Genomic DNA, 18006 nt, shown 5'->3' with positions numbered 1-18006 from the left:
CAAAACAGGCTCTCGTTTGTCCACAGAAGCCTGAAAACACTGAAACTCCAAACAGTAGTAAACATTTGACTGTGTTTATTTACAATGCATGTGTATGTCTGTCTGCCTCTTTTATATGTGTGTGTGTGTGTTTGTGTGTGATTTAACATTATGAAAAATTGATGGATGAAGACTGAGCTAATGAAATGCCTCCTTAATGGGTCGAAACACTTTGCACTGATCCATCTGTTCATCCTGATTCAATCCCTCCATCCTTCACTACTTCATGACGATAAACAGACACGGGCAGCTGTTCCTCTCCTTCCATCCCTCCCTCCATCATCCCTCCATCCATTATGATGTGTGTGTCTTTTTTTGTGTTTCTGTATATGATATGATGATAAATGAACAGAAAACTAAGGGGTAAACTAACAACTATTTGCATAATGGACTAATGTGTCCATTATTTTCCCAGTTAATTGAGTCCTTTAACATTAAATTAACATTTTCCTTTACTTTCTCAAAGCCCATTCTCAGTCCAGACATCTATAATAACACATTATGATGCATATTAAATGATTTTGTGCTTATACACAGAAAACTCATAATAATAAAGTTTTCCTTAACTCTCCATCCATGCATGCATCCATCAGAAGCATCATCATTATCAGCAGCAGCAGTGGTGATGGTGTTGGTGTTGGAGTCTTACCAGGGTAGAAGTCTTTGGATTTGGACAGTTTGATGGTGGCTCCAGTCTCTTTCTGCAGCTGGACGATGGTCTGACCTCCTTTCCCGATGATTGAACCCGCCGCATAGCTGGGAATCAAAACCTTCAGGAAGTACTCGCCTTCCTCTGCAGCAGGAAACAAGAAACAGGAAGTCAGCGAAAGAGACACAGAGAAAGCTACCGACTTCAAATAAAGCTGGAGGAGAAAGATCTGAGTTATGCATTGTCAATCCTTTGTCCTCATGCCTGCCCCTTTGTTGATATGTGATGGGTTTTGTGCGGTTTTCTTTATTTTATTAAAGCCCTGTTAATAAATGATAAATGAGGCCTCATCTGGTTTTGAAGAAGTGTGAACTGTGAAGTGGAAGTAAAGTGTTTATCACTAATCACAGCCTGGCAGAACAGATGTGAGCTGGTGCTGCATCACCATCACAAAGCAGAATCACTCGTCTCCCCCGTCCTCACCCTCTCTACTCTACTCTACTCTACTCTACTCTACTCTATCTCAACTGACCATCCAAGGCCTCCAGAAGCCGCACGAATCCACGAACATCACATCAAAAGCTGACTGATATCCATGACAACTAATTATTTCCATAATCTGATGATTTCATGTCGGCGTTATCTTTCCTTCGGGTCCATTTACGTGAGCTCTAAACACTCTCCCCCAGACTGGTCTGATCTAATTTCAGCGATGGGGCCGAAGGATCTTCATCGCATCTTCATCGCCCTGGCACCAGAGAGCGGAGGAACACGCTGCTTTTTGGGGATTCGTTGTTAATGCCAATAAGATTCAACCGTGGATGCAACAACATGTGAATGCATAACACCACATGCTCACCATGACACACACAAACAAACTCAGATGGAGCTACACCAGGTCTCATGCTTTGGTTTCATCGGATCTCAGCTCTTAACTGGACAAATAAAGAAATAACAGTAATGATGCAGAATTATGAATCATTTCTATACACATCCATGATTTCAAACTAAAAATAACAAATGCTCTGCACAGAATTTCTAACATGGCTTCACAGCGTTAAGTCTCAGTGACTGATTGTATATGTCTCAGCCTCCCGCCCCCACACAGCTTTCTTGATATTTGATAATCCAGGACATGTAACCCCGGGAGGGAGATTAAAATAGGATTATTATTACTGGGGCACAGTTTCACACAAAGGCGAGGCACCTTGAAACAGCAGCTTTCTCCGGCTGATACCAAAGCAAAACAACTGGGGACGACGAGCAGTGGAAACGCATAATGAAGGCGTAACAGAAAAATCCTGCTTCAGCTGCGACGTGAGGAGAGACCAGGTACGAGCAGATGGAGAATTGCTACACTGATATTAATTTACTTTTAATAGATCTCTCAGTAAATCCCTTTCACACAAAAAAAACAGCAGAGAATCGGTGGTGTTTGTGACACCTCGTTATAAATCTACGTTTATTTAGAGCGGGGGGTTTCGGTTATTCTGGTTTATCAGCTCAGACCTCAGAAGTTCATGAATCATAAAAACAGCAAGATGTAAGTAGTCTGTGCATCCTACAAAGTCCACAACTGTGCAGAACTCTAGTCCTCTCTTAGATTAATTGACAGATTATTATGAAATTATTGATTGATAACATTATGCCAAAATATGTTGCCTATCATACAATTGTTCGAGCAGCAATAACAAAGGCTTATATGTTGAATAAAAGTCACAAATTGCAGGAATCTGAGCAGCTCTGAAGCTTTTTAATGATCTATATTCAAAATAAAACTTCAAATATGTGTGAGGGGAAACTTGCTGTGAAAGATTAGTCCTGCGTGTCTATAAACACAGTGGTTGTGTGGTGTTGGGAGTGTAGTGTACTGGGTGGCCTCTGCTCTCATCTCATCTCTGATTGTTGAGCCAAGTCAAGGCACAGCACACAGACAGGAAACCCGACACTCCCCTGCCCTTCCTCAGCTCTGCTGCTGATGAAATACAAATTGCACGGAGCTCAAACATGGATACAGAGGAAAGCAGCAATAAAAACATGTCCTTGGTTTGCTCTTTTTTTTTTTATTTCTTAAATAAGTTCCAGTCTTATTAGTACACGTGTTAATCTGAATTCTCTAGTGTGCATTTGCAGACAAAGTGATTTAGTTGTGTCGAATTAAAAGGCTCCATCCTCTGGACACCAGGAGTTTATTTATTCAAAATGAAAATAACTCAATTATAATCATTTAATATTCAACCCTTTCCTCTTCTGCCTCCTTCACCGCTTCCTGAAGCTGAGTGGAAACATCTTCAGTCATTAGTGGCCATTCGTGAAAATGCAGAGTCAGCAATCTGACAAACTAACCTGTAGCTGTAACCGTAAGCTAATGCTGTTTGATAAGTTAGAGGACTGAATCCTGAACCTCCTCTAGACTCTGTTTCAAATCTGCCCATGACAGGAGACTTTGACCAATCACAAGCCAGTTCAGACAGAGAGGGCACCTCCTATTGGCTGTTCTACTAAGCAGCTACATAAACACGCCCCTTTGATGAAAATGTCGCAATTTCAGCACTGACAACACCTGTTGAGGCAGCAAAGAAACCTTAAAATGACAAAGTTGTCTAAAAGACAATAAATGCAATAACAAGTATTAATATGAACAGAGCATTTCAGAGATGGAGAGATTGACTCAGTTCATCTATCTCATACGACTGAACAATTGATGGTTCTCAAACTGAAATCGCAATTTGAAACAAGGCAAGACTTTTAAACGGAGAAGCTGAAAGAAAAAGAATCTGAAAAACTGGTATTTAAAGGGTTAAAATCCTCAAAATGATTGAATGTTTATAGTTTTGAGCACGGCAAGATTTATGCAAAAAACAAAACTAATCTGCAAAGTTTTTATAGCAGTTTTTTGGAAGCGGACATTTCTGTCCTTAATGACTTAAGAGGGTAGTAAACTAAGCTGAAGCCTGGACACAGTTCATTAATAAAAGTAATGTACTTTTATTATGTATTTAGTTATTTATTTATTATTTTGATAGTGTCATGTGGAAATCCTCACTCATGGTTCAGATTTATTACAGTTAACATTTAACTGGACTGATACTGTAAATAAATGGAATGTTGCAAATCATATCACAATATTTGCCAGAAATAACAAAATTTGACATTTTCCCCAAATCGTTCAGCACTACAGTCTCATAAAGACCTGAAGACGAGACTCACAAATCAAACGGAAAGTGTAACAGGTCTGCAAATGTCTGTCGATTATTTCCCCGTAAATCAAGTAATCGTTTGGTCCACAAAAATGACCAGAAACCAGAAAAACGTTCACGTTTAAGAAGCTGAAAAAAAGGAATGTGATTTAATACTATTGGGGAAAGAAACCCAGTATTAATCGATTATCAAAATACATTAATCGAATAATTGTTTCAGCCCTAAACTGTAATGACCCTGCAAACTGCAGTTTCAGTAAAATCATTAGCTTCCTTCCCACCTTGTTACTTTTTATGCTGATTTCCATGTAAACGTTAGTTTAATTCCCACAAACCTTGTGGTCTGAATTTTCCTTCAGTTGCACTGTAACGTGTCAGCAAACCTTTTCATTTTCTGTTGAGAAACTTTCAGGTTTTTCATTTATGTCAAATGAAGTTTTAGTTTTAATAACATCCACCATATCTCCAGGTTAACTTTTACTAGTAACTGTTGTTAGTTTGTGCTTAAATAAAGCAGCACCTTGTTGTTGTGCTCTCACAGTTGTGGCCTAAAACTGTCCATCTTCTCCTCTTCTTGTCCTTCCTCTCCCCTCCTCATCTCCTTTCCTTTCCCATTCTTCTCCTCTCCTTTCCTCCTGCCTCCTTTCCTCTCTGTGCTGCAGTGACCCACTTTAAGCGCAAAGCCGTGGACTGACCTGCTTTTGATAGAGGCTAGCTAATTATAACCAGCCCGTATTAATAAGGCAGGGGAATTGGTAAATACGAGACACACACACACACACACACACACACACACAGAAACATATGCACACACAAGCATGTCCGCGGCACAAAAACAGACTCACTCACAAACACCTCCTCCATCAACAGACCATTTCCGACGTCTTATAAAGACGGCAACATGACTCATCAAGTACATGAAAGGATGTAATGAGTGACTCATGTTCATCACTTGTAGCTGTTGCATGGTAACACTTGCACAGGTTACCATGGGAGGCATTAAAACATATATTCTGACAGTATATAACTTGTGCAGTGCTCACAGCTGCACAGATACTGTAATTCTTCTGCTTAGATATGAACAACCGTGCAATATGTGCACTAAAAACTAATATATAAGTTTTGCTATATTTAAGTATTTTTAGTTAAGTAATAGTTGTCAGTAGGGCTGCACAATTCTGGAATAAATGAGAATCACATTTTTTTGCTTAGAATTGAGATCACGATTCTCCGGCATGCCCAGCGCAAACCTTTCTGGAACTCGTTCCCCAAGTTTTCCTCATCCACATCCGACAAAATAATTGTAAGTATCTAACGTTTATAACCTGACAAACGTTAGATACTTACAATTATAGCTTTCAGCCGGACAGCAACTCCAAGCCTGTGACTACTTTCCGGTCCATTGAGTTGTTGCTCTAAAACGTTATTTGCATCTTAAAAAGTGCTGTTTGCTTGGTGAAAAGCGTTGTTTGAAAATATTGACACAAATTGAATTCCATAGCCTGTGAGAGATTCTCTATCATTTATTAGAGCTGCAGCACTCCAGTGCTGAGTTTGCTGTCACGGTTGTGTAACACACATTCAATTACACTTCAGAAATGAGGCTTTTAGTGGGTTTGATAACGGCCATGACTCACTTTTCATACATATCCACTAACTTCTAGATGTTTCTTTGTTTTTGTTAAAGAAATAAAAAGGCTTAAAAAACTGTGCTGCACTGTGTGAACCTCATCCTCCCACATGGCACCGTCCTGAAAGACACTGTCTATCCAGAAGTTTTATCAACATTTCTCATGTTTTATCAAGTCAATGTGAGAAGCTTTTTCCACACAGAAGACGGTGCAGAAGTTTGTTGACAAACGACATTAAAAAACCTCTGTTCTAATGGATGTGATGCTCTGACTTTGCATGATGTGACAAAGAGTTTAGGTGCAAATGAAATTAATAGAGAAACATGATGGTTTTTAATACTTAAAATGCTTTTCCTTGCGTTATAGCAGCCTGACTAGTAAAATACGTTTGTATTTTTCTTTTAGTGCAGCAGTTGGTGTTGGCTTCCACCCACGAGGGCGGGCGGTGCAGTGGGAGTTCACCTATTGATTTGTGGTGGTTTTATTCAAGGATTATTGTAGCACTCGTAGTATTGGAAGTTTGGGTGTTTCTTGTTGGAGGAAAGGGGATTTATTTTGGTTAAACAGTATAAACTGTAGTAAACTGTACTTTGAGTGCATCGGCCTATTGACTGCATTAAAAACGTGTAGTTATTTCATAGATGTTGGTGACTCTGGTTTTAATAAAACTGTCTTAAGGTTAGCCCAATAATCTTAATATTTAACAGTCTATAGCAGAACTAGCAATGATCAGATTTTGTACAGCATGTTTGCATTTTTCTACATATGATCATGCACACACGTTTTATATAGCTGTTTTGGAGTTTCCAGAGTCCAGGGTTTGAATCCCGGCATTGACAGACAAACGCATGCATTCACCAACTGCTTGGAAACTTCACATTATCAAATCTGGCCCACTTTTAAAAAAAAGGTTTGGACACCTCTGGCCTTTATAGGATCATGGCCATATGCAGCAAATGTTCTTTAAATATGAATATATAATTACAGAGCTTATTCGTTTGAGATCACATGTTCACAATTTCAGCGCAGTAAGAGCCCTATTTCGAATTTTTGGGTGTATTTTTTTAGCTCCGTTTCACAAAAGCTATGTTCCATTTTACCTGCCTGTCAAAGCCATACATTCTGATTGTGAGTAATTATACACCACAAGCATGTCGTCCCACCTCCTGAGGTGCAGGTGAAACTCACGCGTGCCGATTTCTCCATGCATAATAACAAGCCTCTGCTAACCTCATCTGACCGTCAGTCCACGCTAACCCTGATATAAAGGTCACACATGATTCCCTCTCACTGTTAAGCATATTAAAAAGTGATAGGCGTAGGTTAAGTTCACGTTCAAACTGTAATGACCTGAAGTAGCTCTCCTTAGAGTCCAACATAGGGCACATGTAAGGTTTCCTAAATGACTCCTCTCTCTGCAAACAGCAGAAACCCCCTGATTTGTGTCTCCTATTGTAAATAATATTATATTACTGTAAATAATAAAAGATGATCAGATCTCTGGCAAATAATAGAAACAGAAATGAATGTGATCGTTTGTTGTAACTATCAGTTCTATGTTTTATCTACATTATAACATTTGAATTAAAAAGCTGTCGGAGTGATTTCTCGGTCGGGGAGCGTTTATTCCATCCTACTAGTTAGCTGCACTCTCAATAAGGTAACACTTATTAAAATTGTTAGTTAAGTCATGAAAACAGGATTACAGTGTATTACAGGAGCGGCAACAGCAGCATTGGGGGGTGTTTTTGAATTTATTCAAACAGATTATAGAATCATTAGAAACTCTTTCAAAGCACTTCTGGAAAAAAGGCCCTAATGATGGCGTGAGAAATCAATCAGTTAATCGCTGTCAAAAACAACACAAATTTAAAACGCTGCGTGTTGAAGACGTGAAGTCCCTGCGTGACGACGTGAGACTCGTTCTGTTCTCTGCACTTGTTGATATGACGCATCGTCAAAGATGCAGCGCCTCTACCTCCCTGTGTGCTGCGCCTCGTTCATACTGACAACATAATGAGCACGAAAACCTGCAGTCCAAATAAGAACAAGCAAAACACCATAATTATAGATGTGGTGACTGTTGCTTATTAGTTCTTAACAGTATGGAGGGAGTTTGTGGAGCTCCTAAAAGGATGCAAGACACTTAAGGATACAGCGATCACCTCAGAGTAACTGAGATATGAGGAAGTTCAAACCACGGCTTGTTTTAGATTAAATGCTCCTGTAAACTTAAACTGTGTCAGTCCACAAAGCTAATTATTAAACAGCTGATGCTGTTAGTGCTTGCACAGAAGAAGATTATGGTTTGGTTTTGACTCTTCAGTGACTTATGCTCCCACTCATCTATCTTTGACGTTTCTTTGTGAGCGAGGAACAGCTCAAGTCCTAACTTTCAGACCCACATTCAGCTGCTCGCTGTCACAGAAGAGCCGAGGACGACCTCCAAAATGGCCGCCACATGTAACACTGTGTCACAGAAGAACCTTAACCTGATTTATCACAGCATGCAGGACTTCATATGCTCCAGTTCCAACACTGTATTTACTCCCATCCATCCTCACTTATCCAGCTCATGTCCTTAGTCAAAGCTGCTGGGTGATAATGATTATTTAACAATGTTTTGTGGGTTTATTTTGTGATTATATGCAAAGTTCTGCACTGAAACTGCTTTTAGCATCTTGGTCTTTTGTGCCGATGGAAACTGGCGAGCTTCCAAATATCTTACAATACTCAAACGACACAAAGAACAAATGCCTTCAGAAAGAAATTCTGGATGTTTCGCAAGTTCAAACTACCAACTACAGAGCAGGTAATAGAGTGTGTGTGTGTGTGTGTGTGTCTACAGCTGAGTAAGTACAGGGCTCCCCACAGTTTGCTGTGGTGAGGGTCTTTGTTTTCACTCCTTCGCTCGCTGACAAATCCCTGCAGTTGCACACACAGGATGTACACACACATTTCCTTTCAAAGCTGCTCTTCTGTGCGTTTGTGACTCCGTGTTATTAGAGCTAATGTTTTCACAAGTTTACCAAACTGTGTGTGATCGTCTTCGCGTCTCTGCGGTTATTGGAGACACACAAGAGGTTGTTTGCGATAAATAATATATCGTCCTCCGCAACATAACTGGAAGAGTAAACACTCCAATCTGTTGCTAAGGCCCCTGTGGACCCGCCAGGCCCAGAATAGGCTCTCCATGCTGGGGGATTGGAGGCTCAAATCCTGAGATCTGGTGTCCATGGGCCTGCAGGGGTTGGAGGGTGGTGGAGGTGGTGGGGGGGCGGACGGGCGTAGGGACGGAAGATCACAAATCCCTTCTCATGTTCTGTTACTTTAAATCACACACACACACACAACTCTTACAACTAACTCTTCACAGCAGGTGGATTCTGGACCCTTCTCTCGTCTACACTACCCAAAGATGTCTGACATTTCATTGTACTGCAGAGTACACGGCACTGTCACTGATTAATCCGTGCAAGCGCTTTTAATACAGAATTCATACAAGCGCCAAAGTTCTAATTCATCAGCATTTCTGAGGATTGTTTTACAATTTAATGTTTTTCAATTACACTACATATTTACATAATCCCATGGAGCAACACGGACAAAAACATTATCAAGTAATACTTTTATTCTTTTTTTTTTTAAAGATGAAGAAGATTAAAGATTGATTTCTGCTCCTAAATGTGATTATGTTTAGAAAACCGGGAACAATTTTAACGTTCAAAGCAATTATTGTTACCTCTGAGGTTATGTTTGCAAAATGTATACACATTATAGTACCACATTTGGTTTTACTGATACTGAAGAAAAAGATATTGTGATAGTAATTAATGCCCGGCCATAATGCATTATGCATATGGGTCAAATGTTGACCAGCTTTGTCTAGAAACCTAGGATCTAAGACCCAACATGACAGTATCGTATCAGTGTGAACTCAACCTCAGCTGATGGGGTGTGTGTGTGTGTGTGTGTGTGTGTGTGTGTGTGTGTGTGTAGTGGGGCTGGAGGGCTCTGGTATGAGCTCAGGGACCTTGGAAAATATTCATCTCCCCTAAGCAGGGAGAGTTGGGGGCGGCTTTGTCCAACACACCCCCTCCAGTCCTCTGCTCTTTTGTTGAGGGGTGGTATACACGCACACACAGACACACACACACACAGACAGACACACACATGTAAAGCTCTCCAGCAGTGAGGCTCTGACCAGCTGTCCTGGGTCTGAAAGACAGTCGTCGTCACTCATAAACAGAGAGCTCACAGGGGAAGGAGAGCCTCGCTCTCTTTATCGCTCTCATCTCCGCGTCTCTGCCGTGTGAACCTTTCACTTTTTTCCCCCCGTGTCGCTCATTCAATTTGGGCCTGACATTTTAGCTGATGAACATGGATGTGCGGAGGGAGCTCTAGTTTCTCGATCCCTAGATTTAGATGCTGCCACGAGGCCCTTAAAATTCCCGCCGCTCCTTTTGTTGGACATGTTCGGAGAATTTCAAGTTTAGATTTTAGGTGTTTTTCCTTTCAAGGAATCACAGTGACTCACAACACAAGACACATCCAATCTCAATCATCCCAATCCCAAATCTTTTTCTGTTTCAATTGAAAATAATCGATTTATTTAGACATATGCACATGCTCACTATCATCAATCTGATAGCAGCAACTTCACTAAGAAAGATAACTGAAGCAGCCGGCTGGTTTCGCTCTGGTCTCGTGCATGTGTTAAACTGGTGTGTATTGTTCATGGTCCAAGGCTATTTCAGAGGGGGGGGGTGGGTTTTCACTCCTCCTCACTGCATCGGCCCTTTCATCACTCGCTCATCCATATTCATCGCCGCCCTGCTCTCCTCACCTATCAGTGACCAGTTAGCTGTGACTGGCGTCTCGCTTCACCAATCACACGCCGCCCTTTGTAGGAGTATTCCCACCTCTCCGAGCCGTCACCCCACCCTATACAACGGCTTCTTTCTTTTTTTTTATTTTGACGCAGTGGCATGAAAAAAAAAAAAGGAAGTATAGGAGAGGGTGGAGGAGGAGGAGAACGATAGTCGCAGCTACTGTTGGCAGAGTCCCACCGACGGCGGCTGCGAATTGATCGTCAGCCTCGGAAAACAGTTTTGCGGAGAGCGAGCATCGTCAATGACAACCTGCGACTGATGGAGGAGGGGACGGGGAAGAGGGAATGATGGGAGGACAAGGGTGAAAGAGGACAGGAGAAGGACAAGGAGGAGGAGGAGGGTGAAGTCGTGATGTTCTGAAGTAGAGCATGATTAGTATGGGCGAGGAGGAAGATGGAGCGGGAATGAAAGAGGGAGCAGCGGAGGAAAGCTCAATCTCACGAGTAAAGAAAACAGGCGTGTCGCAGAGAGAACGCAATGTTCTGTAGGATACCGAGGCTGGACACGTGCAAGCTGACTCAATGAACCATCAAAACAACTACGTACAGCAAGCGTTTCAATCATGTAAGAAGCGAGTTATTTGCACAGTGCTGGGCTGATAATTCTGCGGTTTTAGTTCATTTCAGAAGTGCAGAGCTAAATAAGTGGCTTCCTCCAATCCATGATGAAGGTCCCAGAAAAAGATGCTCCTCAGAAAGAGATCAATAACATCGAAGGCCACGTCGCACGCGGCCAAGGCTCAATACACGGCAAACACGCATGACTGCTAGTGTGTGTGTGTGCAGCACCGTGTGTCTACACACACCTTCATCACTCTCATTTAACTTCATCTCCACAAAGACACAAACACACACACACAACTGCGTCCACCTAATGTCACTTGGCAAGGGCATTTCAAGGCCCCATCTCCTCCTCCCCCTTTCCTCCCAACACTGACTTGCCAGTCAATCCATTTACTAAATGAATGTATTATATCTTGTAGACAGAAGGAGGAGAGGAGAGGAGAGGAGAGGAGAGTCTCTAGTCATTTAGAACAGAAAGGTCTCTACGTCCAGGTCAGCAAACTCTTCTCCATCTGTTAAACCCGGAGGTGTTCCTACTAGGTCCGCCCTGATTATTAATCAATTCCTAAATTATTTTGGCGATTAATCAATAAAATAATTGATGTATTCATTGATTTTGAAAATAATCCTTAGTTGCAGCTTTGGCTCCTTCACATATTTTTTTACTATCTCACCACCTACTTTTAAAAGTAAAACAAAAAAACAGTCTTTTATTTTGTTAGGTCTTACATAAGACTGCTTTACAGCTTACACAAGCAGGTTTTTACCCTGAAAGCAGCTTTTAGTTTGAATGAAGTGAATCTGAGTGATTTCTATCGACTGGTGGAAGATAGTGCAGTTATTGGCAACGGTTATGAAACACATTTTTACTGAGCAATCATTTTAGTGACCTACGATACGGGTGTCATTTACTTAAAGTCAGACTTTAATGTACCATCGTAACAGAAGTGTTTCGCTGTTATTATGATTCACAGTCACACTTTAAAGTCTGCATTAATTATGCAAGAGCGGAGACAAGTCAGGTGATGTCACTTTACATCAAAGTCTATCGATGCGTTCCGGTCGGAGTCGGAAGTGGGGATTTCAGAGCTCCTAGTTGGAGGTTTCAACTGGAACACCCCCCTCGTGTGACATCACAAAGATGGCCGCCAGTCACATCAATAGTAACAACACTCTACCTTGACTGTTAAAAGAACTTTTGTTGGGTCATTTCTCATTTTTCTGTCTTATTTGTTTCACATGAACTCAGTTTTATAGATAATAGGGTTGAATTTTTATCCATGAACATGTTGTTCACTGTTTGTGTGCGCAAATTACTGTGTAGAGCCAACCTCTCAACTTGGACTTCTGATATAAATGGAACGCATGGATGGACGGGTCAAGAAAACGCCTGCTGCCTATGAATACTTTGAAACCATGAAAACGCTATGACGACGATGAAGGATTGTCCGGTATTAGGGCCCAAACGACTACAAAAACAAAAAAATTAAATCATAACAAAACAGGGGCTTTCATTCTGAAATAACGTGTCTGACTTCCTGTCCCACACATCATCCGGTAGCAAAAATAGCACACATACATTCAGTGGAAGAGTAAACATATACAATTATTTATAGTTATTTTAAAGTAAATTCAAAAGGCTAATTCAAAATTTCACATTTGAAATTATCATGAAATTTTGACCCAAACAATCCGGATGATTATTTTTCCATAATCTAGCAGCCATATCCAGTTTGCTTGTATGGGTTACAACTAAGGGTTGGGTCATGTGACCTTTATGGTCATTAAGTTGTTGGACTTGTTACTAAAGCTCAAAAGAACGGGGGAAAACATTAATCTAAACTGTATTTTAAAAGTTTCTCCTCAGCAAAGTAATGTTTGGAGATTTCTCCTCTGTTATGAATTCAATAATATCGCGGCATATTTCAGGTGATTTAATCGTTTTATTTTTAGCTGGCCTTCAGCAGCCTCATATACACCATGACTCATTTTTGCTGCTTGATTTTGTTCGAGGCATCAGCTCAAAACGAGTGCTATTCCTGTAAATGCTATTCTGATTTCATTATTTTCTTTGCTGGATGTCCCACATATTTTTTTTAATCTATGTTTAAATGAGCAAAGACACTGATCCCTGAACGGTTGAACACAGCAAATCTGTAAATTACAACATTTCTGGAGGATTTTTAACTCATTTAGTCGTGATCCAGTCCGGCTTTGAAGAGGATCCAAGTTTAAACATCTGAAACTGAGACTCAAACGTTGACAATGAGCTCATTAAAGGCCTCTGATCGTATATATGCATGATTAGAAAAGGATCTGAATTCCACTAATGCCGTGGAGAACCCTGCTGGGCTTGGCTGAAGGAATAAGGAAAGGGGTGCAGAGATAAGAATGGGTTAGGGTTGGTGGATTAGAGGGGTGGGTGGTGTTGGGTGGGGGTGGGGGGGGGTTGAACAGCAGCTACTCATTGATCTTTTTGTCTTTAAAACCTTCAGCTTTCTATTTGACGTAGATGTGATTTATGACCAGCGGGGTTACTGTGGTCTTGTGTCGATCCACAGCTACCATCTGACAGCTGACCAGCTCTCTTATGTTTTTTTTCTCATTTTCCACACAAACACACACACATTTGGATGAATCCTGGACACAAACCAGCCGGAAGCTTGGTGGAAAAAAAAAAACGAAGTCCCTCTTTTCCCGTCGAATTAAACGACTACTCTCATTCACAGATCTGATCGACCAGAGCGGAAAACACTTGGCCCACGCATCGCTCCTTACATCTGGATATACTTCTAAGCTGCAGCTGTTGGGTCAACCAAAAAAAGAGAAGAAAAAAAAAACACGTGGCCGAAAAAAGATCCAGAAAGAGAAATATTTCTGAAATGAGCTTGAGCTATACCTGTGAAAGGAAACACGTTAAACAACAACAGTCTTGTAGCTCCTATAGCTGCACACATCATCACATTTTCAACACAATAAACAGAGAGTAGACAGTCCATCAGCAGTCATAAACCCAAATGCTTTGATGGTATGGCTGGCATGAGGACAGAGGTCATCGAGTGTGCAGTAATGCTGGGCATAATGACAAAAGAAACATCGAAGTTTGCATAAAAAAGCATGAAAATGGATGTTATGGGACTAAAAAACATAGAATATAAACAACATCAGCATGCATTATTATCTGAGTCATGAGTAGAATATGAAGGTGTTACAGGTCATTTTCACATCCTAGTTACGCGTCAGGCCCCGCAGCGGTCAGACGACCTGCGCGAGAGACGCAGATGTTTAGATTTGGCTCTGCAGAATTTGGCCCTTTAAGAGCATGTTTGTGTTATCACTGCTGACTCAGAAGATTACAGTAAAGATTATATATTATGTAGATATAGATATATATATGTATAGGAAGAAAAAAACAGGAAGAAGATCAAAATCAAAGTCTCTCTTACCATGAGTCTCAGATTCTTGGTGAGGGAATACAATGCCTTCAGTTTCAAATAGGGGCTGCAGGAAGGCCACTACAGAGAGAGGAAGCACAGGGGGTGGGGGGTGGGGTTGGAGTGTGTGGCGTAAACTAATTATACAAAAATAAAAAAACAACCATCATGATCTCTTAGCAGAACTTTGACCTCTATTCATTTAGGTTAAAAAGCAAAAAAGCAGACACACTTATTCTGTAATCAAAGGCCATAAATATCAACAATGTGTGCATCTGATTAGTAAAATACGAGTCATTTAGGCTCATCTCATGTGTCATCGGATTCATTTAACAGATGTTAAACAAATCTTTGATCATATTTACACTCACTTTTTTTTTTTTACCAAGAACCCAAAAAAACAAGATCTGATTCCTCCTCACTGTTTATTTTAAGGGGGTGTGGTCACATGTGTGTGTGTCTGCCTGATGTTGACCTGATGGCAGCGGTGACCATCCTCTGTCTGAGTCTCATCATCATCCTCCTCCTCACAGCCATTTAATGTATCTAAATGGACGAGCTGCCTCACTGTAACGCAGGCAGGCAGGGGGGGAGGAGGAGGAGGGTGGGGGGAGGGTCGCATGTTTTCACTGCACTGATGTGCAGTTAAACAACGCTGGCTAACCTATGGCTCACCCCCTCCTCCTCGGCCCAACACAGTCTCTGTCCTGTGATTACACTCCTGAGCACGTCTGTACTGTTTCCTGCTGGAAACTGTTCATTTTTATTATTTATTTTTTACAAACCAACATCCTGCTGTTTTGTGTCACAGAAAAAAAGGTCATATTAATAAAAAAATTAATAAATAATTCATATTATTGATTCCTCTTGTCATTTCAGTGCGAGTTGACTAATAAATCAAAGGCAATAAAGACACGCCAGTGTTCCAGTCACATAACCATCAGTCACATGGTTGACGATCACCTCTGCAGAAAACCTGACACTGAAAACAGACTTGATTTGCATATTTATACCGCAATCAATCACTTTTTTATTATTTTAGAATTTACTTCTAATTCTCTGACACAGCTGACTTGAAGAATATTGTGCAAAAGCAGACTTCATCAACATGTGGAGAGTTTAAAACATCTCACATTTTCTGCCCTTGAAAAGTAAAATTTAACCAAATTCATAACAACGCTTGTTTGTCTGTTTTTAAATATACGTCCAGTTTGTTCCATTAAAGACAAAGGTCAAATGAAATAACGATCTGTTCTAAATGAAGGTTGGATCCGAGGACATTTGTCACTGAATGTACATTTAAAGGTGTATTATGTGTCCAGGATGGTGGTGCATGGCCAGGAGAGGCTACACTGATGGTTGTAATGCTGGGTGATGGGGATGCTTGGCGCATGACAGCATGTAAACAAAAACCAAATATGGTGATTGCCATGGAGACATATCCAAATTTCGTCCAACTAATGAATAAACATGATTGGAGGTAAATAAATCAAATTAAAAAAAACAGCATTTTTTTTTCCCCACCACGTGTGTGTTTCTAAGTACAGGTTATTATTGTTAAAAGCAGGAGAGCACAACGTCTACATAAACACATGATAAAATAACACAGAGAGAAAGAGAGACAGACGTGCAGTGAGACTGTCGCAGTCTGAGCTGAACTGGATTCCCCCTGTTCTCTCTCTTGCTCTCAGACACAGGCCTGATGCTGCTGCTGATGCTGCTGCTGCTGATTATGCCTCTGCTGCTGCTCATGTGCTTGTTTATCCGCCAGTAACTGTATACAAAGCGGCGATGGTGGCTGATGTGTGAGATTATCACAAGGTCATCCGTCGACGGGATGAGAGCGAGACTGCGATCACGCAGCAGCAGCCAGTCAGATCTGGCGTTCACTTGTTTACATCCCTATTTCTGGCTCGTGCATTGCCGCTCAGCCTGCGCGTAAATGTCAAAGGCGCATTTCTTTTCCTTTTTTTCTCTTTTTTTCTTTATTACAGGCAGAGGATAGAGATGAGATTTCGCGCTGTCGTAGAGGAGCAGGATATGCGGCTTCCCTCCAAATCCCCGCTAACTCCCTCTCATTGTTTCCTTCCATCAGAAGCGAAGGCCTGTGCTTATTTTAACGCTGATGGAAAAACGACCGTGGCGAATTAAAAATATCTTTATTCCGTAGTTAGCAGCGAAAACGTGCGGATGCGCGGTTGTAAGATGCCGCCGCAGCCGCTTCGTGCACAATCACATCAACCTGCTCTGCTTTCTCTCTGCTGCCTTCAGGAGCAACATTCACCCAAACCCCGCACACGCTGCCCCGCATCCCCATCGCTGTTCTTACCTCCCGTGTTTGTGCGTTTTGTGCTGCTGGCCTCCGTGGGAGTCTCCAGTGGTCTTTTACGCGAGTCCGGGGGATCGGACTCCATGTGTGGTTGCTGATTGTGATGGTGAGGATTTGAGAAAATCCCGTTTTGCTGTACTGCTCCGCCGGCCATCATTTTCGAGCCTGCTCTTGGATGCTTGGGCTGCGTTTGCGCTTAAATCCTCCTTTCTTCCGTTATCTTTACGCAGCGTCGCCGCGCTAGACGAGTCCTCGGAGGAAGCGAAAGTGGGTTTAGGAATCGGAAAGTACGCCTGTTTCTTGACGGAGGGCTTATCTGCGCGTTTCTCTGTGGTGCGCCGTGCGTACAGAGAGATGCTGCGCAGGGTCAGAAAGCGGCGGATGATCGGCTCAAAGTGGAGAATAAAAAATAAAAAAGAAGAAATCAGAAACCTGTGCAGATGCAGAATCTAGGCTACTAAAAAAAATGTGCAAATGGAGCGTCAATCTTCCATCAACCTTGCAGGATATGCGGCTTAGGATATGTGTGTCATTCCGCTGCAACCAAATAAAAGAGCGTACTCATGTCAGGCGCTGAAGGATGGTGGCGCTCCTCTGCAACAGCAGCGACGCGGAACAAAATAATTCAAACAAAAACAAAAAAAATCACAAAGCGAAAGACAAAGAGGTGGAAACGGCAGAAGAGAAGGAAAAGCTCGGTGAAGCAACAATAAAAGCCTGAGAGGAAAAAAATCCTATGCGTAAATGTCAGGTTTGTAATGTGTTAGTTATCCGGTCCTGGGTGGGTTCATGAAGACACGCTGCTGCAGGAATCACGCGCTGTGGGTGAACACGCACGAACACGCAGAGAGACGGTCTTTGCTGCTCGTTGTGTCGCTGGTGAAGATGCTGCTGCTGCTGCAGTCGTTACGTTCAGAGCATCACTTCTGTGACTGGCTGCTCCTACTGCTGCTGCTGCTGCTGGAGGAGCGCAGGGGAGCGGCTGACGTCACAGGGCCTAACGGTGCCTTCACGGCCTCCGTTCAGACTCGGATTTTTCCCACGTTTGTGGAAAAAGTGCGACTTGATTCAGAGAGTGACGATGTGGATCAATTTAATTCAATTTAATTCAATTTATTTTATTAAATGTTCACTAGACATGAAAAAAATCATAGAGACCATTTTTTATTGTTACAAATAGAAAATCTATTTAATTTATTTATTAAAACTACAGCTGATCATATTTATTATACTAGATTTGATTGAAAATGTTCATATTAATAATTTGAA

At 41.6% G+C, this 18006-nt stretch overlaps 1 protein-coding gene across 2 annotated transcripts; it reads right to left on the bottom strand.

Moving 5' to 3' along the window:
• Positions 1–348: 348 nt before the first annotated feature.
• Positions 349–17456, bottom strand: LOC122773101 (RNA-binding protein Nova-1-like). Of its 2 annotated transcripts, XM_044031496.1 has the most exons (3): positions 16738–17456; positions 14421–14489; positions 349–832 (listed from the first exon to the last, which is right to left on the bottom strand). In XM_044031496.1, exons 1-3 carry the CDS (start codon positions 16892–16894, stop codon positions 582–584), a joined length of 477 nt encoding a protein of 158 aa, XP_043887431.1. In that variant the 5' UTR covers positions 16895–17456; the 3' UTR covers positions 349–581. The 2 variants fall into 2 exon arrangements, with proteins under 2 accessions (XP_043887431.1, XP_043887432.1); XM_044031497.1 differs by lacking the exon at positions 14421–14489.
• Positions 17457–18006: the final 550 nt, after the last annotated feature.

This window comes from Solea senegalensis, linkage group LG8 (assembly GCF_019176455.1).
Source record: "Solea senegalensis isolate Sse05_10M linkage group LG8, IFAPA_SoseM_1, whole genome shotgun sequence".
Lineage (NCBI taxonomy): Eukaryota > Metazoa > Chordata > Actinopteri > Pleuronectiformes > Soleidae > Solea > Solea senegalensis.
The sequence above is the reverse complement of the archived record's forward strand: the minus strand, read 5'-3'. Positions and strand labels throughout refer to the sequence as shown.